General features: G+C 31.8%; 2 protein-coding genes across 4 annotated transcripts in view; one reads left to right on the top strand and one right to left on the bottom strand.

Moving 5' to 3' along the window:
* LOC121131861 (mpv17-like protein) overlaps window positions 1–22,297 on the bottom strand; it is a 47,628-nt gene extending 25,331 nt beyond the window's left edge. Inside the window, exons 1-3 of the mRNA XM_040727252.2 lie at window positions 22,011–22,297; window positions 21,856–21,944; window positions 21,616–21,799 (exon numbers count right to left, since the gene is read on the bottom strand). Coding sequence (XP_040583186.1) covers window positions 21,616–21,799; window positions 21,856–21,944; window positions 22,011–22,130 — 393 coding nt within the window. The 5' untranslated portion in view covers window positions 22,131–22,297. The remainder of the gene's footprint in view (window positions 1–21,615; window positions 21,800–21,855; window positions 21,945–22,010) is intronic.
* LOC121131862 (neo-calmodulin) lies at window positions 17,030–21,619 on the top strand. 3 transcript variants are annotated; one of them, XM_040727253.2, is made up of 4 exons: window positions 17,030–17,243; window positions 19,756–20,022; window positions 20,829–21,008; window positions 21,304–21,619. In XM_040727253.2, exons 2-4 carry the CDS (start codon window positions 19,864–19,866, stop codon window positions 21,430–21,432), a joined length of 468 nt encoding a protein of 155 aa, XP_040583187.1. In that variant the 5' UTR covers window positions 17,030–17,243; window positions 19,756–19,863; the 3' UTR covers window positions 21,433–21,619. The 3 variants fall into 3 exon arrangements, with proteins under 3 accessions (XP_040583187.1, XP_040583188.1, XP_040583189.1); XM_040727254.2 differs by having other exon boundaries at window positions 17,098–17,224; XM_040727255.2 differs by having other exon boundaries at window positions 17,190–17,320.
* Window positions 22,298–24,505: the final 2,208 nt, after the last annotated feature.

Below are 24,505 nucleotides of genomic sequence, written 5' to 3'. Positions count from 1 at the left end.
TACAAATAACATCGGTTCTAATTTTACATTTAAACCTGTCTATTAGATATATTGTAAATATATCAGTTTTTTTTAATTATGATTTTTATTTGGACTTTATATTCTAATTGGTATTATTAGAAGATAAGAACTGCCCTTCTTATCACAACCGCTGATTCTAAGCTAAACCAAATATGATTAACTACAATGAGAACCTCATAATGCGAAATATTAAAAAGTATTCGATTTGTGATGAAAGAGCTATCAAAAGCCCCACAATAGATTAAATTAATTCATGAAACAATTGTTCTTTCGAATCTAAATACACATTTGGAGAATCATTTTTGAATTAGATATCGTTTTACTTCAGTAGGCAAACATACGCACATATGTACAAACAAATAACTGTTTAATGAGACGAATGGAAGCTTTGTGTGCTATTTAACATTTGTTTGATTTTCATTTAATACGCACTATGTGTCGTGTTTGTTGATTAAATCAAAGGCTTTTGTTTCCTTTTCGACGAGGTTCTATGTCTACAAACAATTTTATTTTCATTTCTGTTTGCTTATGAAAAGCAGAGAGTACACTTCGATGATATCTATTTACAATCCAGCATGTCGTTAGATTTATTGTATCACCACACAACCTTTTATCTTTAAAGAAACATAAAAAGGGGAAATAAACTGGTAGTTAATCTAATAATTCAATCATACCAACTGCTAATTATCCCTAAAGTGCACCCAAACTATGATTGTCATATTATTTCTCCACAATTTTGAAAATGAATTACATACATACGTATATTTCATAACTTTAAACTCCTACATAGTACTCGTATTTGATTTGAAATTGTGTTATAATTTGTAATATTGCTAGTAATATTTTATTAAAAGAGTAGCTTTACTTTTGTATTTCTATATGATAGCTTAAATGCCTTCAAAGAAATGATTAGATTACCAATATGTATATAAAATTACATAAACGACGAGGGATCCACAAGAATTAATATTCCTGTTCTTTTGGAAACGGAACATAAGTATAGTATAAATTATTACTTTGTTTATTTATCTTAAATAATAAATTATGAAATAGCCATGACGTATCAAGGAAGAAGAGGGAATCAACAGCTGACAACACAATGCATAGGTTATATTTGTGTTAGCGAGGTAACGCCGTGGCAGAGATAAATTAGGTAATTATGATGACTGAATATGTGCAGAATTGTAGCTGGAGAAGAGGTGGGGGGTCATGCCCCCCCCCAAGTCAAAATGTAGCTCTGGATTTGAGATTTAGTTTGAAAATAAAATATATACTTTTCCTTAAATCAAATCATTAAATAGCAAATCCAGTAAGAAAATTGAAATTCTAAAAAAAAAGAGTGTATTGACTTGTCCGCTATCGATGTTTGAATTTCTTGGGGGAATATTTTCCGTATTAATTTTCAAAGGGACATGTACTTCTTATGAAGCTTAAGTTCCTCGTCCAATGACCAACCCATCTTAAAAATGATATCATCAGAGATGATAATTAATTCATTGACATTGAATCCTTGCAATTCAAGGTAAATATAATTTAACAACGTAGCCCAAATGACAATGGGTTCGGGAGAAATTAGAAATTTGAACTCAATCGGTGTAGGTTCGATACTCGGTCGTTCCTAGAAAAAATATACTTAATATATAGTGATATTGGCCATGTTAAAAAAAGAAACAAACTATCAACATAGTAACCCGACATTTTGAATAATGTTTTGGAGGAGAGCAGCTTAGCTGTCAAGAGAGAAGGAAATGAACAAGGACATAGGGAAGAATTACTCCAATGTCGATCCTCAATTCTAGTTTGAGTCCAACAAGGACTTACAATTATAACTCTGCAGTAATCCTCATAGTTATTCTTCACGCACGAATGTTTACTCAGGTCATGGATATAATTGAATGTAGTAGAAAATAAAGTTCAGTACTCAGGAGTTAAATATTAATGGCAACTCTTTAAGAAAAGAAAACTCATTCTTCAGATTACCAACTCCAAAAACGGTTGACCTAAAAATACACCAGATTTTCATAACTATATATGGACTTCAAAGACAAATTCCTTCATCAGATGGAGTAATTTTTATTCTACACTGTTTACCTATACTTAATCTGACCAATGAAGGAAACATTAAAATAAATAAGTATACCTTTTATCTTTTAAAATTAAATTAACATGTATAGAAATCCTAATCATGTAGTTTTTCAGCTTGAATCATCATAAAATATATTGTTTTTGTGTTCAAGCAGATTGTCCCAGAACCAAAAAATAACCCGAATGAAAGATTTTCCGTTTTAAATACCAGTAGAGTCAACTACGTTTTAAATTATTCCTGTATTTCCCCACAAGTCATGCATTAAATCATTATCTCATGTATTGAACAATGATACAATGGATTTCTGTTTTTATTTTTCAATATGTATGAAAATATGCAACTCATAGTTAAATGAATGATTTGTTCGATACTGTTGGTCGGATATTTATTACCGTTAGAAATTCCTTTGCTTCATGTTGATAGCGTCTACATATTACATTTATCTTACTAAGATACATAGATCAAGGCTGTTGGAGTATCTGTAATGGTGGTTTCATCAATGATCATGAACACAGCCAAAAGATTATAATTAAAATTATATTTATCATTATAAAATAGAAACATTAGATCTTTAATTACAGATAAGGAACGCCCTTACTTTATTTTATCAGAGTTAAAAATCTACTTATAGGAAGTGAGAATACCTAATTGTAATGAAAATCGATATTTAAATAAAATCAAAGTTTTTCATCACCTTCAAGTTACAATATGTTCCATGTTTTTTTAAATGTAAAAAAATGAGTTCATCTGTTTCAAAAAATACGTACTTACTTACAGTCTGCGACGCTAAACCGTCGATTTATTGATAATGAATGCAAATGTGTAAAATTTTGCATGAATGAAAAGGAGTTCAAGATTAATAGTTCCTCACAGACTTATTTTACTGAGGCCTTGAGGTCATCCAAAATTCTATGAGGGGTAGTACAGCTCTCTTCTCCACTACATCAAAATAGTATAGTTGAGGGCAGATCAGTGTTGGGATAATATGGAAAATGTTGACCCATTATGCCTTCAGCAAGTCAATAATTTCTGGGCTATCCTAAACTGTCTTGGCCATGGTTACTATTCAAAAAAGTTGTGGATGTCGTTGTACATAAGAGGCCTTTCCCAAGTTATTCAGATAGCCCATCACAGTCCAATAACTGATATTGAGACCCTTGGCATCAACTTGGTCAGACTTCTAGTGATTGCAGTGTTCACGTCCTCTATGATCCTGATTTTCCGGTGTATACCCCTGCTAGAGTACCTATTAAGGCTCTGACCTTAAGCACCCATGCTTTTAATATACCTAGTATGGTAGAAAAGACTCTGAGAGTATCCTTACGACCTGACATGATCTTTTCAGCACTCACTGGACGTGAAACAAATCAGACGACTTTTGCCTTTTCGCCTACATGCTGACAACTGTTGATTTTTGAATTTTTTTGTTATTCTTGTTTATCCACTGGAATACTCCCTACTTTTAATGACAGATACTAGTTTTTAAAAATATTCCTCCTAAAGTAATCTAGATTGATTTAAAGTTAAGTCCACGACGTTACCTCATAAACTATAGGTATACTATTACACTAAGTACATATCTATTAGATTGCCCTGTTTTTGGTTTTAATATTTTTATGTCTCTTGTACACAAAAATATGATGCTTAGAGTAGTACTTTTATATTTCTTAGTTTTCGGAAATTCAGTTAAAAATATTGCGTACCTTGTTTTCAATCATTTAAGGGGGTCTAGGAAGAGCTTCATGATTTGCGGTTATTAAATATAACACGAGATAAAGTTCCTCCTTTTTGTTCAACATTTATCACACTTCAACTAGGGTTAAATATTGATAAATGTTTGATACAACAGGAAAACCGCAATTGATTAAGGCCACTTTAGGTATGTATATTACTAGTACAGGGTGATTTGAAATAAATTTAATTGATTGCGTTGTTGGTGACCTGGTCAAATAAAATTGCAAATTTTTGAAATGAACTCTAAAAATAGTAATATATATTTGTTTTGTTTTTTTAATTATTTTTTGTATTTAATTAATACAGAAAGATTTTGAAATTATGTGAATATCTAATAAATCATCCTTTATACAGGGAGCGGGGATCAAATTATCGCCTACTTTAAACCTGGATAACTTGAAGACTACATTATCAAATAAAAAACCGGTTACCAAATAGGAAAGCTATTATTGTCAGCTGACGATATGGAGTTCAGTTAGCATCATGCCGTCATCATATGAGGAGATAAAGAGCTATAAGTGGAACGAGGAGCTTTTGAGGTCCGCCGTAGTCATGGCATTGGTTAATAGTGGAGTTGAAATCTCCAATTCAACGATTGCTTCAACCTTAGGAGTGAATTTACGGACTGTTCAGCGTATCCGTAAGAAGCTAGAGGACACCTGTGATGTTGATGCCACCATGAAGAGGGCACCCAAGGAGGAGGGCGCCGACAGGAAGGTCAGGGACTTTGTCGACAAGGTGAAGAAGATGGTTGAGGATGACCCTACCAGGTCCATGAAGGCCATTGCGAGGGATCTGGGCTGCCATGAGAAAACAATAAGGGACTGTGTATCTGAGGATTTAAGGTGCAGGAGCTACAAGATGCAGGTGGGCCAGATCTTGACCCAGAAGGCAAAGGACAACAGGCTGATGAAGTCAACAAAATTGCTCAACAAGCTCAAGCACCCAAAGCAGCCCGGGATGCTGTGGTTTTTCTCTGATGAAAATAATTTCTGTCAAGATCAGAAGGTTAACAAGCAGAAAAACAGATGGATAGGCACCTGCACCAGCCATGTGAGGAAAGTAATGAAGACCAAGTTCCCTGCAATGGTCATGGTGTTCGGGGTGGTCAGCAGTGAAGGTCATGTTATGCCTCCCCGCATGTTTGAAACGGGTCTAAAGGTCAATACAGAGGTCTACCTGGATGTTATGGAGAAGGTGGTTCTGCCCTGGATCCAAGGGGTGGCCGGAGACAGGCCCTGAGTGTGGCAACAGGACTCAGCACCCTGCCAAGTGTCCAAAATCTCCATGCAGTGGTTAACCGAGAACTGTTATGACGTTGTAACCAAGGATTTGTAGCCTCCTAACTCTCCCGACCTTAATCCTTTGGACTATTTTGTCTGGGGCTATGTCGAGAGACATACCAACAGACATCCCCATAGCACCAAGGTCAGCCTGATGGACTCCATCAAGGAGGTATTCGGCAACATGGACAATGAGATGGTCAGAAGAGCCTACGGCCGGTTCAGAGGCCGTATTGAGACCGTTATTGATTCCAACGGTGATTATATCGAATGAATGGCTACTTTATACCTATATGCTCGTCATAGTTTTGATTTTCAATAAAAAAGATAAAAAATGTATATTTTGTGTTGTTTTTTGTAGAAAAATATTTTAGCGACAATTTGATCCCCGCTCCCTGTACATCTGTATAACTCCAATGAGGCTGCCAGAGGCCAAAATATTGAGAAAAAAGAATTATTTCCTTAAAAAAAAACTGGGAAGATTTCAAGCAACTTTTTTCTTTAAGAATATTTGATTTGGGCAATTTTATGTCCCCTAAAGGGCCCCACAAATTTTAATTAATCATTTTTTTCCCTTCTGAATCATTTATTTATAATATTCATATTCATCAACATATAATGTTAAATATATTCATATTAGAATGAAATAGAGTTTTATTGATGTTTGAATATTTTTTTCAAATTTTCTGACCAACATCTAATTTTTTCAGATTGACATTTCATTTTTGACTTTTTCTCCCCAAAAATAATAAAAGGGCCTTTTAAATAAATATATTTTTTTTTAATTGAATAACGTTTTTTATAGGAAATCGTTTTCTATTTTTATGACCTTCTTTTGAAAAAAGTCAAGTCTTTTTTACGTCTCTTTTCCTAGACTGGGTTTATAATGAGATTAATAACGTTTTTTTATAGTAATATTTTTATCTATTTCTAAAAAGAGTTGTCCTATTTTTTTAAAGTCCAGCCGACATCCCTCCGTGGCGCCGGTCCGGGTCACTGTAATTTAAATATAGTAATCATAATTAGAAATAAAGGAGGTGTTTGTCTTAATATTCAAGCTTCAATCTTTTAACTTCGAGTCGGAGTCTATTATAAAGTTGTTGCTTAAATCAGATTAATGTGTTGACTGGAGTCCAAGCCTCGAGTTCTGTTGCTCTGATAAATATATGATGGTTGGGACTTTATTAAGTAAGACATAAACCTCAAAGTTACAACAGAACAAATCCAAGTAACAAGGCATGTTTGATAAATATTACACTTCACATATTGTATAGTTTGTCTCGTCCTTAACCTCTATTAATCTCCTTACAGTTATGAATGTAAATATTTTTTCAGTAAAACATACAATAAGTTCAATGGCAAGAGGTCTCTCCGTAATTCGTGTGAAAAGTCGTCTATTTAATCACTCGTTTAAGATCTAAAGTATAATTCCTTTCATAGAAAAAAAAAAAAAAAATAATACACACATTCCATATTTAATATCCATCAAAAAATAAAATAACTCTGATTTAACTTTATTCCGTTAAGAAAAAATGCAATGGTGACAATATATGTATTGTGTCAAGATAAAAAACAAAAACAATATTGAGCAGAAATGAAGAACGAGAAAAAAAACCAATAGATGTTTTAATTACATATAACACATGCAGAAGCGTCCGCAAGGTTTGAGTTGCCCCCACCAACTTAAGGAATCTTTGCTTTTTACTAGAAAATTTAATATTTGACATTAAAAAAAAAAGTTAGTTTTTTTGAATAGTTATGAATTTTATTTATTTTCAAAATATATAATATTTGAATTTTTTTTAACTAAATTTCTTAAATTGAATTTTTCAAAAAATATCAATTCCTCAAATTTAATTTTTCTAAAAAAATTGAATTTTTGATATAAAAAAATTATTTTGACAAAATTTAATTTTTCAAATTTTTTTCCAAATCATTTTAATTTTTGATATTTTTTTCCAAAAATCAAAAAACCAAGTCCCCCAAAAAAAAAAAAAAATATATATAAATAACCCTGCAGATGCCCCTGACATGGGCTTAAAAGTCCCGGCCCTAAAAAAGAAAACACGCTTTTTTCGTTCAAAATTGGCTTTTTTTAAATTATGATTTTTTTTTTTTCATTATTCGCTGTATGGAGCCGAGTCTCCATAGCATTATTCAAGCCATTGCCTAGCTTGATCAATATTTGTTCCAATTAAAAAGCAGTGTAAAATTAAAACACAAAATTGTTTTTTTTTCCATTGTTTTGGTAATAACAAAAGTAGGATCACACTTTGCACAATAACTGACAAATTGAATAACAGATTGTCATGATATTTCTACAGCTGTCTTTTAAAGATTGTTACTAACTCAAAGTGAGGTTAATTAAAAAAAAAAATAAAAAATATAGTTTATTATGTTTATTCCCTCTTTAATTTAAAAAAAAAAAAAAAAAAATCAGGTACATTTGACGTCCCCATGAATTTTAACTACATTAAGTGCAATTTGAGACTCACCCAAAAGGGTTTAAGGAATACATTTTTTTTTAATATAAATTGTGTATAATTCGTCGGAGAAAACAAATGTAATCCACATTCCATTTTAAGGAATATCATTCTAATTTGATTTTGTGTTGAAAAAAGAGTTCATATTACTTTTTTACGATGTATATGATATTAATTTATTACGAATATCCTATAAGACTTCCGGGTGAGGATGGAATGGCTAATTCCTATGAGAATAAAATCCTTTTTTTACCCTTTTGTGGTAGTAAAGCGCCTAATATTCATATTGATAATAATAAGCATTGTCTCAAAGGTAGATATAACTAATTACCATAGTTTCATTTCATGCTTATTTCGTAACGACTTTGTTTCATTTTCATTTTTTTACACCACCAATGCTATTTATATTGACAGGCTTGGAGATTCATTTATTTATTGAAATCAGATGTTACACGGTTTAAGGGTTATTTCAGCATGAAAATTGCTCAGTAACTCCTTAGACCTGAATATACGTTGTAATAGTCTGAGGTGTGCACTTGGACTAAAGCCTTGCTACTCTATTTTGACTTAAGTCCATATTTTGATGACTTGCGAATCGACTTTATCTCAAATTGCAAAGAAAGAGTGCAGTTCTATCAGTCCGGTCCTGATTAGTCTTGTGAGTCTGAGGACTGGTCCTTCTCGGTCTTTTATGCTAACTACAACAACTAAAGTGCGTAGTTACAAACTATGTTCAAGTTTTATTATACTCTCTTTAAAAGAGGCGATACATCTGAAGTTTAAAGTATGGAAGTGTTTGGCTAGAATGTAATAATTTACAAAAGTGATTCTAGCTATAATTCATTATTCTTTTATTTTCTTCAAAATTAGCTAGGAATAAAACAAATAAAAAGATAACTAGGACTGTAGGACCAACTAATTGGTCCTTAGGTACACCGGGACCTTTATAGATTCACACAACCAAAAAAGCAACAGTAAAAAAGGCCCGAAATCATCTGGTTGTTGGCACAACAATACTTACAGTCTAAGTTGCAATATTATTTAGTACAGTATTATATAAATGTATCATTAGTTGTTGACCTCAATGCCAAACGTATCACCAACTATGATAGTAGGTACTTTTAAGCTAAAGTGTGAAATGCAAAGCATGTACGTACGTTTACACAAAAAACGAAAATGTAATGAGATTATGTCAAAAACTTGTGAGGAATATTAAGTAATAATAATAAAACAAGATAAGTAGGTTAGTATGATGATGAAATGCAATGAAATGTCAGAATGACACTTGATGATAATGACGAGAGGTTGGCGTTACATATTATATGGGTTGATTGCTTATTGTAGGAACGGACATACATGCATAATGAGATATTAAGTCATTAGGGGTAATGATATCATGTATGTACAAGCATATACATAGAATATACATATTCCAGAGGAAGGAATAGTAATTAACACCATTTCAGTCAAGTTTATAGCTGTAATTTGTATCATATAGCTCATAAAAGAACAACACAAACTACCTTGAAATAAATAATTAAGCATTTTAGTATTATTCCTTCCCATTCCTCACCATTAGTTTATTTACCGACAGCTTCATTATTTACTTATTTTCATAATTATTGCATACATAGGTATTGAATTTCAAAAAAACAAAAAACAAATCTGCAACATAAGATACACGTTCATAGGGCTCGTCAATACAGAAGCGTTTTTTGTTGAAAGTGAGCTGGGATTACATTTGTATTTGACATTTAATTACCTTACTAAATAATTTAGATAAATCCATTGGTGAGGAAGCACCCTGTACTTAAAGATCAACAAAATTAAAAATTAACAATCACCCCTATTTTTATAATAAGAATGTACTAGATGCAATTCAAAAATGGGATGAATAATTTTAAATGAAGGATTTACAGTACATGGGATAAGGATACTGCGATAACTGAATATTCCATGAATGATCAATATATATTAATTGTGTCATTTTTGACTGTTTTAATACAAATGACTAAAATATCAGCATTATGTGTCACAGTATAAAATTCAAATCCCTAGAGTTATATTACCCATAAATATATAATAACCATGAGATTTTAATGTATCAAAAATAAATTATAGTTGTATAGAGTATAGTTGGTAATTACCAAGGTTAATAGAAATATAAGGTTAGACCATCATGTTATAGGCCTTGAATTTTCAATCTGATGTATTGTACCGACTGCCGGACAAGATAGGCAGATTTTGACAAAACACGCAACCACTCATCTATTATGACGTCAATATTAAAAGCGTGGTGGAAGTCAAACATCAATCGTATACGCGTTATGGTATAACCTTGAATTTCTATTAACCTTGATAATTAGAATCAGCCATGTCGTAATTAAATAATGGATTTTAAGACGAAGAAATTGCAACTTGTACAACGTGTTTGTATAAGTTGCAACTCGTACAGACATCATAACATATTTTCTATATTAGTAAATCAAAGTTTGTATGTTTGTTTGTCTGTCCTTTTGTTAGTATGAAAAACAGTTAGAGAGGGCTGATGTATATCAACAACATATTTTGATCCATGAAATAACTATGACGTCATATTAGACAAACGTTGTAGGTGCGTGCATATAGCATCGAACATGCATACAGGATGTACTTAGTATCTCCTCATGTAGATCTTATAAATTTAAACAAAAATGTAGTCGTATTAATGAATTATGGGCGTGTGCGTATTGCAAGAGCACTGTTTCTACTGGTTTTTGTTGTTTGTCCCTTATGTTGCTAGTATGTAAAAATGAATTTTGTTAGTGAGCGCTCTAGAGGCTAAATCATTCAATAGTCATTCCATTATATTTGTTATAGTTATTTTCTATATTATTATTGAAAAATTTGAATTATTGCCGATGCCGGGTACTACCGTTAGTATATAATAAACCAATTTACATTAGTGATTGTAAGTGTTGATCATTTTTTGACCTAAGGCCACCCCCAAATGATGAAAGCTAGCAATGCCCCTGCTCCTATCTATATGAGTCCATCCCAGAAATTATAATATGAAGCGTATAGTTGACCGGAAAAGTCCCTTAAATAAAGGGTCATTTATATTTAGAAACTAAACAATAAATTAGGAATTTCTCCTTTCCTTAATATTTGTTCAAGATTGTTTTTGGGTCGACATACCACATATATGTATAGTAAGTAGAACAATCATTTGAAATCCATTACAATTCTTTCAAAAAATAATGAATCACTCATGATAAGTAGGTGTCTCAGGGTTGCAAGATATTGCGACCTTTCTTAAATGTTGTTGTTGATAACTTCTTGTAACGATCAAGGGAAGGCCTTCTACATAATAATTACCCATTTCCTCAAGATATATACATATATCTTACAAAAAAACAAAAACAGAGGCACTAGAAGTATTAATATGTTTCAGACACTAACAACATATTCACAATTATGTTGATTCATAATTGCTCCATTAATGTATAAGGCGGACCTAAAATATTCCTCTGTTATTTTTGGTTTTTGCGTGATTGATTCCGACAAACTTTTGATTTCCGTATAGTTGCTTTAGTAGTGTTGGATTCCATTCGAAATTTTCGAATTCGATTGAGTTCGATTTTTGAGAATTTCCACATAATAATATGTAATGTATCCAGAAGTCAAAATGCATGCATTTTTGAGCGTGCGAGAATACAATTGTACTATCTAACTATAATTTTCTTGTAAAGTTAATACTTGTTAAATATTATCATCGCACGCTAAAAAAATGTGCATATATTCAATTCTCTAGTAATGTGCTTATTTCTCCTTTTAAATGCGAATCAACTCTATTTTTTAATATGAAAAGAGAGGCTGTATATAGTGTTGGATCGGTCTAAAAAACTAAAAATACTGAAGTTCTATCAGTCTGATCCTAAAAAGAAATTTGGTTCTAGGACCGGTTCTTATCGGTCTTTTATGATAACCCCAACAACTGAAATGACCAAGTGACTATCTACGACATTTCAGCGGATGAAGTTTCATCATCATCTATTTGAAATAAACAAGATACTTTAAGCTTATTGTAGGAGGTGTGTGGTTAAAGTTTGTGTTGGGTTTCGGTCAGGAAATCCTAGACCTGTATGTGACTGTTATATCTTTATTGTACCAAATTAGTTCGGTTCAACAAAAAAACTCGGTCTAGATCGATATCAAGGAAAAGTTTGGTGTAGATCGGTCCAAAGAAAAAGCTCTGTTTAGTTCGGTCCCAAAAAATCTTTCTATACCGATTTTAGAGTAAAATTGTTTATAACATGACGTCATATGTTTTTTTCAAGTTATCTGAAGCTAGAGATAGCTCGGATTAATCTTGATCCCGCCGTCTTTTGTATGTATACAGTATTTGTTCTAGAACTTATTGTGTGCTTTAGAGATTTTTTAGAAAAGAATGAACAACAGTTGATTGGAGACCGAAAAAAATTGGTCCATAAAGTGAGAAAGAAAAAAAATCGGTTCATAAAGTGAGATGGAATCAAAATCGGTCCATGGCCTGAGACCAAGTCGGTTCAATCGGTCCAAATTGATCTAGAATAAATTACTTAAGATCGAAGCGAAAAAAAAAATTCGATACTGGACCGAGTCTCAACACTAGTTAGAAAGTATAATAATCAACGTTATTATTCGTTTCAGCTATTATTCATTATTTTCTTTGTTGTTATATTCTTCAATTCTAGCTACAGAGTGGGATCAAAAACTATTAATAGCATCACTAAAAGTTATTTTTATGGAATCAAGAAAAAACAACTCAAAAACAATTCATGATATGTTTAAATATTTTGTCTAGCTATATTTTTTATTATTTGTGTACTCCATCATAACTAATAACAGCATACGCCAGTGAGCAGATTGGGACCTCTTGACGTACCACACTGTCAACACATAAGTTCGAAGTGAATCGAAATTTGGATGAGAGGAGCGGCAAACATTCTTCTCAAAGAGACCCCAAACTGCAAAGTCCAAGATTTGAGGTCAGGGCTGGGAGGAAGGCCACATGAAGGCGGACCAAAAGTCCGCATATTGTTGGCGCAGAAATTTTTCTTCTTTTTGTTTGCAAACGGATTTCAACAACATTTCCAATCCTTGATGGACATCTTAATATTGTGCGCAGCTCTCATGAAGATGTAAACATTCTCTGAAGCTGTCTCGGCACTGCTACCGGGGGGAAAGAGATTGGACATGCGTTGTAATGCCTTTTTTTTGTTGTTGTTGTTTATTGACATTTTACACTTAGATACATGGTAAAAAATCAAAACTAGGTTTTTGTTGGTTTCAGCTGTTGTTTGGTTCCATAATGACACCTCATAATTAAAAATAACAGAGTTAAAATCGTAATGGGATGTAAAAACCTAAGTCCTGGGTTACCGCTCTGTAGAAGTCAAGAAAATAAAAGGATGTCTTGCACCATGGGACTGAAGGATCAATTAGTCGGTCCGTAGGACTGTTGAATGGTAAAAATTGGACCAATAAAAACAATATCGAAAGGTGGAAGGAAGAATGATTAGTAAATCAGTCCAAACTCTGATTCAACACTAGGTGTATGTAGTTTTTTACCATCATTTTGAGCGATACTATAAATAAATTTCCCTAATGATTACTTGAATGTTTCATGTTTTGATTATAATTTGTGTTTAAGTAAGGAATATTTTGAGGGAATTAGAGGCAATTTCAAGTAAATTATCGATTTTTTACCAAATTTGAGCAACATTATATTATGATAAAGTAGGAAATTGTTCAAAAAAAGATAAATACCTACTATAGTTACGTCTAAATTAAGAATAATAGTTGCCTTTTCTCGTGTATAAAAGATACTTAAAGTTTACTGAACAAAATCAAGTGGTAGACTAAGGTAATTTACTTTAATATTATTGTAGGGGACAGAAGTTTTTGAAATTACTTAATACAAACAATTTTGATTCGTATATCTACATAATAATTACACACACTGATTTATTAGTGTACAAAGTAAGTATATATACACTTAAGTCATCATCATGCCTAGAAAACACATTTGTAAACTATAAAAGAACGACGCTCCAAGGGGGCCTCTTGCATAAATATAGGAATAAAACTCCGTTATAATTTGGCAACTTTGTACAATCATATATTTATTGCACATATAGCATACTATCCTCTCTCTTCCGACTGATAGTGTGACCCAATAGTAAGTCAACTGGCCTGAATACAAGGATCCGACTCATTCCTTATATTAAAAAGTATTGGGGATTAAGGCTGACTCATCGGAGCTTTATGTTGTATGTGTATTTTCATAAAATGAAGGATATCACTTTACACAATGGGGGATGGTACTTTTCTCTGTATTCAAATATAATCCATTACGTACGTGAGTCAACACACGAAAAAGTAGAGGAACAAAATAGGTACTTAAAGACTTTTTATGTTAAAGTTCATTACGTCATTCCATTTTTCTACTCATTCAATGTATTGTCATATACTTAACCCAAAGCTATAAAACAAATGGGTATATGCACCTGTTAGGCCTTGTCTGCGTGAAGACTTTTTCCTCAGTAATATGTCAGCTTTGAGACTGAGCATATGATTTTTCCTCATGACAGGGCAGTGGTTCTGAAATGGGGGTACACGTACCCCTTGAAGTACTTGAAGACACTCTATGGAGTAATTAAAATTTTGAAAGAATATTTGACAAGTGATATATAACTCTGGCGTCCCCAGGGGGTGGGTTGGTAGGGCTCTAGACCCCCCAAATTAAGAATTTTTTTAGTCGAAAATTTAGTATTTTTAATCTTTTTCAAGAAATTTAATTAAATTTTCTCTGAATAAATAAGGACTTTTAAATTTTTCTCAAAAAAAAAATTAATATTTGAATTTTTTTTCAAAAACATTTTTAATTGATTTTTTTGCAAACAGCCGAGGATTTTGAATTTTCACACAAAAAAATTAATTTTGAGAGTAAATATGGATTTTTTAAATTTTTTATGACTAGCTAAGGATTTTTTAAATTTTTTTGTGAATAGCTGTAGATTTGTTAATTTTTTTTCGAAAAAATTTTATATTATGGAATTTTTTTAATTTATTTATAAAAAAATCCAGAAACCAAGTGATGTTATATATAGATTGACGAAGTTTTACTTGATGTTATCGTATAATTTCATATCAGCTGATGCTAGAGAAATGTATGTTTGTTTTTTTTTTTACTTGTTTAATATTGAACATTTCCAAATGTATCAAGTATACCAGCAATAGCTGAAAGGAAATCATGTGATAACTAGTGAATGTAAAAATTGTACATTTAAAAAACAAAGAATTTATTGGTAACCTGTAGAGTATTAGTGATCTTGTTAATTATTTCTCCATATTTTGAAAATTCAAACGTATTAGCATGCATGGATCACTAAAGTTTGTCTAATGTATAGTGATATCATCCATATAATATGAACTACCCATATGTTGCAAAAAAAGAAATCGAAAATTGACTTGGTTATCCTGACAATTTGAAGAATGTATTAGAGGAGAGGAGCTTAGCTGTCATTACGTTTTAAAAAGTTTAGGTTCAAGAGGAAGGAAATAAACACAAACCCATCATCAAATATAGCTATGATATAGGCAGAAATTACAACGATATAGATCCTCAATTATACTTCAAGTCCAACAAGTACTTACACAAATAACTACTCATTAAATCCATATTGTTACCATTCCACTTTCGTGCAGTAGTGATCACTTTATATTTAGATATTCTCTCTCCAAAGAATAAATAAATAATGATAACAGCATTGTAAAATAAAAAAGCCCTCTGTTGGTTGCAATTACAAAGGTAGCTTAATCTTCCTTTGTCATATACACGTCTATTAAACTTCCCAACATATACTGTTTTATTTAGACTCACGAGGCTGTAGACGTTTTTCACATACCCAGTGATAATAGCACCCTAAAGCAATTTCTAAGCAAATCTATGGATTCCTGGCACCCCGACCTCCCTGGCGGACAAAAAGTTATCGAATAGCCAACTATCATTGGACTAACATTGATTACGTATAGTAATTGAGCATGAGCGTTGTTAACTTATATTTTTTTGTAAACAAAGCGACATAGATTGGCGCCGTTTTCCTGCAAAATAATACATCCAGCTGAATTATGCCATTATTTAATATCGGTGTAAATAAATCACATAGAAGGCACTTCAAAATTCCTCTCAGCATGCACCATTTTTTTTAAACAACAAGCTAGAGACAGTCACTTCATCTTTTGGATAATAAGTTTATTACGTTTGCTAATGTCCGATTAGGCTAAAAGCCTTCACTAAACCCAATTTAATTTAATTTGGTAGATAGATGTTACCCATAAGTAGAGATGTTTTTTTTTATTAAAGTGCGATGAGAAGGCGGGAGCGCGACTTATGGTAATACTGAATTAAAAGCTTTGTTAATATCACCTGCCTCATATATTATTTTAGACGAAGAAAATGTTTTCTTCGTCTAAAAGAGGAGACCCATCTACATATAAAATAGTATTACTACAGGAAAGAATATTCAATTTATTTTATTATGTATTTTTAAATGAATTTACACCAAAGAGAGGAGGGAATTCTTATTTTGGGGGAGTGGTTCTTAAACTTTGGGGAATTCTCTCAATAGTATTTCCAATGTTTGTATGAATCAGCGACGTTCTCAAAAATGAAGCCATCATCAACCTCAACTGGCTGCTGGACAAGTTTCAGAAGAACCACACATGGAGGCATTCGTTAAGGTAAACCGAAGGCAAAAGTATCTTTAACCTGTATATATCCAGTGTTGAATTTTTTTGTATATTTTAAATTAAAAAAAAAAAAGAAAAATGCAAAAATATAACCAGTATAATCAGATTTGAAGTTTTTTCATATTTATTTTATTTCCATGTGATACCTGCTAGTAAAAAATATACAAAGCAAAGCCTGTATTTACGTACTATACACGGCATGAGTTGAAATGGAATTTGTCAAAGAGCGATGCTGTGGTGAGAAATGGAGAGTTGGCTCACTATTAAGTGGGGAACTGGTTAAAAGAAAGATTAAGAATCCCTATTTTAGATGAACATGTTAACACCACAACCCCCTATTAAATAATGAACAGAAAAGCACACCCATACTTGTCTAATCGCTATCCTTAGTTTTATCTTTACACAAATCCTATCTATACTCATAAGTAACGCAGTAGTATGATCTGTAAAGTAATTAAAATTCCCTCCACAGGAGTCATTAATTTAAACTTTTAACCACCTTTTTAAATATAAATAAGTATGTTTGTATGCATATAGCAATGAATTTTTTTTAACACACAAAGACTCAAAACATATTAATTGAAGTCTGTTTATGTATGTTAATAGTCATAGTAGTATTATAGTGAGGAGTTGTAAATAATATAGACAGTTACAACATAGACGCGGTCCTTAGAGAGCGTGCACGAATGTACTTTTGCTTATGCCTACTACAATTTGTACTACCCGTAAGATTCAAAATGTGATTTACGGAGTTAGTTATTCCGTAGCAAGTCTAGAGTGATCACCAATAATACCTTTCATTTCCCTGGTTAAAGTGCCTCTTTTAAGCAAAATACTTCCAAGTAAGAACGCTACAATAAGGTAGGGAAGGAAGGATAGTCCTTTAGCCTCTTCATCATCCATTCTGTGTTTTCCCACGCCCTCTATCCATAAATGATGTAGTTAAAATATGAATCCTATGTTATTATTATGTACATACAAATGTCGTGTAGTATGGAAATTTATTTTGAATATTAATTATAATTAAGCAGGAACTTGGCGTGAAATATGATTTTAAGTCAAGGACTCTTTGGTGTATGAAATTAGGATTAGTAGTTTTTGTAGAAGTGGAAATATATTTCCCCCTAGAGGGTCGTAAATATTTAAAATCAATTATGTATTTATATATGGTAAAGTGGTATGTTTTTTTTTGTTGTTGTAAAGATTAGATATACTATTCATGCTTTTGATGATGAATCTAATAATGTCTGCGTGAGTTCTTGTATGACGCTTAACTGCTCTTTTTTTTTGTGACTTCCATTTTGTTCCGGACTCATCTTTTTCTCATTTGGTTTTTTTGAATGACGATCCCCTTTTGAATTTGATGTTTTTTATTTGTTGTTCATTCAATATGGATTTTTTTTAATCTATTTTTTTTTTTCAAATATGAGAGCAGAACCTGTTACAGGGAGAGAAATAACCTTAAGGAACGAACCCACAATTGATTTAATGAAAGAATTTCTCCTGTTAATAGTGCTGTGTCGGTCCTTATATATTCAATCAAGTTCAGTTCAGTCTTAGGACTGGTTTTATCGTTCTTTGGGACCGGTCCTTCGGATTGTCAGTACTATAACGGAAATCCATAGCTTTTTATAAAAAATTAAATTTTTTGAGAAAACAATTTTAAAATTAAATATTAAATTTTTTGGAAAAATGAAATTTATTTTTAAGAATAGAAATCCTTCCCAATAAATTTGTATCCCTATTTTTGCATAAAATTTTTCCATCCTGACCATAAAAAAATAAATAGTAAAGAGCAAAAACTCCATAATTGGGGAGGGGGGAGGTACATGCCCTCCAGCCACCCCTGCAGCCTGTATGTAAGACTGAGCTGGACCTAACCTAACTGAACTAAAGGGGACTGTAGTCTTCAGTCCGAAATAAGGATTGACGCAACCCCTACCTTTCAATTCATGTTAGATAGAATTACTACATTAGTATGTATTAGTGTTGGATCCAAGTATTATTCGAAGTAAAAAAATAAAAACTCGACTCTTCTAAAGCCGACAATTTTCTGAAAGAAACTAAAAGAATTTCCCCCAAATATTTATAGAAAAGTTTGACATGACTTCAACTTGAATATACAAAACTCAAAGCATTCGAGTAGTGATTATCCAAATTTATAGCATCACTACTGAAGAGGTAAAAACAAAAAATGCTCTTTTATTCAGCTCTAAGAAGAGTTGATATACTAAAAAGGAGAAACCCCATTGGCGGCCACATTATATATGTCAAAGTTCTCGAAATTTTTGACTCGAATCCAACACTACTATATATAACTAATTCAAACTATATTTAAATGTGTATCTATCTATATTAAATTATTATACGACAAGTTGACAAATAATGGATGCATGTGATTGATAATGTAGTGTTGGTCCTTACTTAAGACTGAATTCTAATCTTGTTCCACTTTTCGTTCCTTGAAGAAGGTAAAATTGATCTTTTTTGACGTCATTGAGGGGGTTTTCCCCTTCTTTTTAATTAATCCTTTAAATAGCAGAATAAGTTATATAACAAAGTAAAAATACAAAATATGTTCGTTTTCTAATACATTACAATGTAAACATGAATAATTCTTGCAAGATGTGAGCGATGCTCTGACAGTTAAGGACCAATAGCACCAGGACTCAATAACATAGGACCAATAGAATCCCTTTATTCATAAACAATTTGTTTAATGCGAATTTAATCGATCAAAAACTAAATAAATCTTTTAAACACATAAATTCCAGTTTTGAAAAGTTTTCAAAACTAAAAAATTTCAAACACTTTAAGGACCCATTGTTTAAAGTTCCAACAGTTAAACTTTGATATTATTTTAAGTTATGATCTAATTAAGCAATCGGATAAATCAGGCTGGGATTTTTAGACCAAGAAATTAAATTTGACCCGTACTTTTATAATACATATACTTTTAGTATTTAAGATGATTGTATCATATAATAAAACCTATATTGAGTTTATCCACGAGAGGATTTTGATCTTATTGTTTAAAAGGGTAACAGTAATGATGTCAAGGAACATGATTCCCAAACAATTTAATTTTATAGACACAATAAACATTCAGGATTGGGTATACTTATTTAATATACTTACATATGTTATTTTAAGCTAATCTAAACAGTTTATATTTTGAAGCTTTTACCCAATTGAGTCAATAAACAATGTTACTCATGTAATCTCCTTTCCACTCCCCCCCTTTCTCTAAACAAAACAAAGACTAAACAAGTACTTGTTCATATTGCGTAAATGCGTAAAATCAATAGTTGCTTAACATTTAAAGAATGTTTGTTACTAAGCTACAAGATTATATTTGTTTTCTTTCCATTAGGTGACTCGCTCTTCAAGCTACTTGCAACAAAGTTTACTGGACCCCAACGATTTGTTTATCAATCATAATATTACATAATTGCATCAAGAAGTATATCAGCCACAAAAAATGTCCCACAAGAGCCGAAAATTATCCATGAAGCTGGATACGGAGGTTATTGAAGCCTTTACACTATTTGACAAAGATAAAGATGGAAGAATAAGCAAGGAAGAGATCTCAAACTTGATTTCGAATTTCGGAGGGGATCTTCAATGTCCACATGTACAAGTAAATAGAGTCTTCTATTAATATTTCTATTACTAAACTAATAGGATAATCAATTTGATTAGGTAGTAAGGGTGTACTTTAATTAATATGTAGCTGAATACATAATCTATTTTCCCCTTACGACAATACGCAGAATAAATCACTTTGTCCTATAATTGACCTCTTTCTTTTGAACAACTTGTCCGAGAAGTTCATCATCAACTCCTGTAAGGCTTTCCTCCGTCATGTAGAGGCTGTGATTCCGACTGAGGGCGGTCATATTGAATGAACATGTTCACAAAGGTCGTGTCTCAAAGTTTTGCAAAAAAAAAAGTCAAAATTATTTATCAAAAATAAAATTATTGACATTTTTCTAAAATCAGTCATATCAGGTTTTTTTCTCTAAAAAATGTAGCTATACATTTATATATATATATGTGTATGAGCCAAAATTTCGTCATATAAATAATAAAATGGCCGATCTAAATATTATGTTTACGACAAAAGATCAACAAGAAATTGTATTCTTGTCTTTTGGTAGCGGGCATAACTATAGAATGATATCAAGGGATACGAGGGAATTAACAGTTGTCAACAAAATACATAAGGTATTTTTGTGTTAGCGAGGTAACACCGTCATATATTTCAATCTGCATTCTTACCCTAACACTTTTATTACTCTTATCGTAACACAACCTCTCAATTTCTTATTAAATCTCAAGGTATCTCAAAAGAAAATGAAAGACTTAAATAGTTTATAGATATGTAATGTTCAGGCATACTAAGAAAATATTATGATTATTATCGAATCTTTCATCTCTTTTAAGGAACTTTTGTCTGGAGCTCAGAACCTTGGTCCTGTGGATGTGGGCCAATTTATGAATTTATGGAAACGATTTAAAACATCAGTTAACGAGACAGAGGGAACTGAAGAGGAGATCAAATCTGCTTTTAAGGACTATGATATTGATGGGGATGGATACATCACTCAATCAGAAATGATGCAGGTAATATCTCTCATTCTCTCGCAGAAAAATATTTTATCTTGCTTCTATCCTTCTCTTGTATAATCAATGGTTTAATCCTTTGATATATACATAACTTTTTTAAGTAAAATAAATCAACCTCTCTTGTATAAAATACTAATATTTTTAAAGTTGTTGCATACAAAAAAACAACAACAGTTCTTTTTGGATATAACCTTTTCAAAAGAATGATTGAACTAATAGAGTAATTGAATTGATGGAGTCTTAATATTGATTCTTCCAAAGAGACTGTCTAATCTGATTTTAATCCTTATAGGCTTTGGGAAAAATGGGTTTTGTATCCAATAAGGAGGAAGAAGCACATCGTTGTTTGAAGGACATGGATCTTGACGGGGATGGTCGAGTGTCCTTTTCGGAGTTCATGATTAAATGGAGAGTCTCTTAAGGCTTCATTTGTAAAAAAAAAAAAAAAATCCTTAGAAATCCAACTTGTAATTTGGTACTTAACTAGACTGCAGCTGACTCTTTGAGTCAACTCATTAATTATAATCTATTATTTATTTATACATTATCCTAAATATATTTTATAATCTTTCGATAAAAAAAAAAAAATAAAGAAATAACTTACCTGATATGATGGCCACATTTTTTCCTTACATTCCTCAAAAATGTCCTTTTTACCTTCCATAATGCTCATACCGATGAAAAATGTAGCAAGCATGTAAGGAGAACTTACTAACTGGTCCACTATGACTTTTGGAACAACCACCTTCATCGCTGTTCCGACCATTTTCTTATCCAAGAATCGAAACCTAATAGCAAATAGAGTTAGTTAGTGAGCATGAGTTCTTTCAATATGTCTACTAACCAATAATAGAGGGACACTGGAAAAACAGTAGAGCCTAGTACGAAATAGCGGCCAATAAGAGGAAAATCATAGGGGCTTGATTTTTCAGTCTAACAAAGTAGTTAAAAGAAATAAGAACTAAGATACTCTTGATTGCAGATGCAAAACTTATTTACCCTTATTTTTCGAAGAATGGTTTGTTGAGAGAACTCTGCTCCCGAATAAAATGTTCCGTAGATAAGACAATTTGTTAGAAGAGGACGAGTTGTAAGGAATCCTTTGAATCTCGTATACATCTTGTCTTATTTGGAGAGACTAAAACGACGAAGGGGGATAATACATGTTCCTTTATCTAATTTTATATTTTTTTTATGAAAATGAAAACTTGTTTATTCATCTATTCAAGAAGGAATCAATTGAGGATGAGTCGTACGCTTAACATGAAGAAGTTTATGAACAGACTACAAAAGTGTAGAGCTTAAATCTCATTTTACTAGTCCTTAAGGAATACAAAATAGAAACAAAAATTGACAATGTCTATAAAAGTAGCTTTTCATTTTTTGAATATTGTTAGATTATTGATAAAAGATCCAAATTCAAATATAGCCTGTTCCTCATTTTTTTTTTCGATATGGAAAAATCCTAAATGCATACTATATAAGAATCAACAAGTCTATCTTGTGGTTGCATTTGAGACGATTACTATTTATACAATTAGGTATTTCAAGCTGCTACAGCTCATGATGCAAATTACTATTATTATTATTTTTTTTTTACAAAATATTAAAGTTTTAAAATGTTTCTTTTGGTTCAAAAATACCAAATTTAAACAGTTTTGGAAAAAAATTTAGAGTTAGCTTAACTCTTTAATAATCTACACCTCTAGAATGAAAAAAATGGATATTTGTTTTAATATTACCAACGTACTAGCCACTATAGCTTTTTTATTAAAAAATGCAAACTTAGTCAAATAAAATTGCTATAAAAAATATTATATATTTTCTAATGAACATTTAGTATTCACCTGTTTTATGGCCATGATTGTTATTAACTTATATTAGTTTGTAAACAAAGCAACAGAGAGTGGCGCCGTCATGCAACAAAACAATAAACTACTCATATTTGCTAAAATTTGTCAATTTCTCATCAATATTATAAATTCCTGTAGTTCAGTTTTCTTTTGTCAGTCACAGTTATAAACACGTACGTAAAATTTACCAAATTTTCGGAGAAAAGTAACCTAAATTTGAGATCCCACACTGGGAGTTATGGTCAAAAAGCCAACACGATTTTTGGCACAGTGATACTCCTACATATTGCCAAAGTTTGATATTCATAAGAGTTGGGCATTTTTTTTTATCTTGATCAAGTACTTGCTAGTGTATTTCATATATTTAAAAAAAAAATCAAAATTGAGGTTATAAGAAATTCAAATTTTCTACTTATGACTTCATTTTTGGAATCCTCACAAGTAAGTAATATCTTTTGGATTAAAAATAAAAAAGAAAAAGGAGTGTCTGGTAATGAAACATTAACATTAGAACGACCGATGTTTACGACTCCCATTGAATGACGGTGGATATAAAAAATGATTCCTATTTATCTCTAAATATTTGTAAGTGTTAGTGGTTGCTAAAATTGAAAGTTCTGAGCGAGCCTCAACTATTCTAAATTTTAGAATGTAGTCAATTATATAAATATGGTTCAAGAGTTCAAAAGTGGATAATATTTTATCTGTAATTATGTTCCGTTTTGAAAATTATGCATGGACTTCTTTCAAAATGTTTTCTTGTCTAAAAAGGGCTGAATTCTTTCCATTTTCATTTTTTTTGTACAAGATTGTGTTGACTTTACCGACATAAATTGACTCTCCTAATAATTTGGTTGATTTTAGTTTCTTAAAATGTGGGAATTGAGTCACTTGACTGCATCTTGGCATTTTTTGAAATGTTAAATGTACTAATTAGTTGCAAATATATACATATATCATCTATTGCACCAATTAAGTAAATATTATGGTATTACAATTACTCCTCCTAACCTCGGAATGTTGTGTGAAGTGAGATTCAAAGACACTGGAGCATCAATTTTTTCTGAGGAAATGCAAAATACAGGGCATACCGTGGATTTGTGCAGCCAGGCATGTCACAAACACGCATTGAACCTCGAGGTGATGCAATTTTTGCTTAACAAATCCAAATTAGTGCACTTCATTCAAATGAAATTATCTGAACTGCCGCAACAGTGACGTCACTACGTTAGCTGTATCAGCTAATGCTAACCAGATTGCCTTAGAAGATCCTTGTTACCTTGAGATAACTTAAGTCAAAGACCAACAGGTCATCATACCACAAATAAGTTCCTGATCGACTCCATCGTCCTGGGATGCAATAAATTGTGTTGGGCTCTAGTTTTAGTGTTAGTAGATAAAATATGTATACAAATATTGTTGTATCAGTCGTTATTTATTTGGTCCAATCTAGTCATAGGACTGCTCCAGTTTATTCATGAAACTGGTCCTATCAGTGATAGGGCTGATATGCAGAACTGAACTGGACCAGACCAAGACTGAACTGGACGGGACTGCATTCTTCAGTGCAGTCCCGAAATACATTTATTTTCCTAATAAGTCGGTAGATTTATGTTTTTTAGATGGCGGGAATCGAGTCAT

The sequence above is a fragment of the Lepeophtheirus salmonis genome, chromosome 1, assembly GCF_016086655.4.
Source record: "Lepeophtheirus salmonis chromosome 1, UVic_Lsal_1.4, whole genome shotgun sequence".
Lineage (NCBI taxonomy): Eukaryota > Metazoa > Arthropoda > Copepoda > Siphonostomatoida > Caligidae > Lepeophtheirus > Lepeophtheirus salmonis.
Note: the sequence above shows the minus strand (reverse complement) of the source record. Positions and strands in the feature narration are given on the sequence as shown.

Excerpts from the sequence above, each read along its gene's own strand:
- LOC121131862 (XM_040727253.2), top strand. The coding sequence starts at position 19,864 with ATGTCCCACAAGAGCCGAAAATTATCCATGAAGCTGGATACGGAGGTT. Across the intron at positions 20,023-20,828 it reads TTCAATGTCCACATGTACAA|GAACTTTTGTCTGGAGCTCA; the intron begins GTAAATAGAGTC and ends ATCTCTTTTAAG. Across the intron at positions 21,009-21,303 it reads CTCAATCAGAAATGATGCAG|GCTTTGGGAAAAATGGGTTT; the intron begins GTAATATCTCTC and ends TAATCCTTATAG.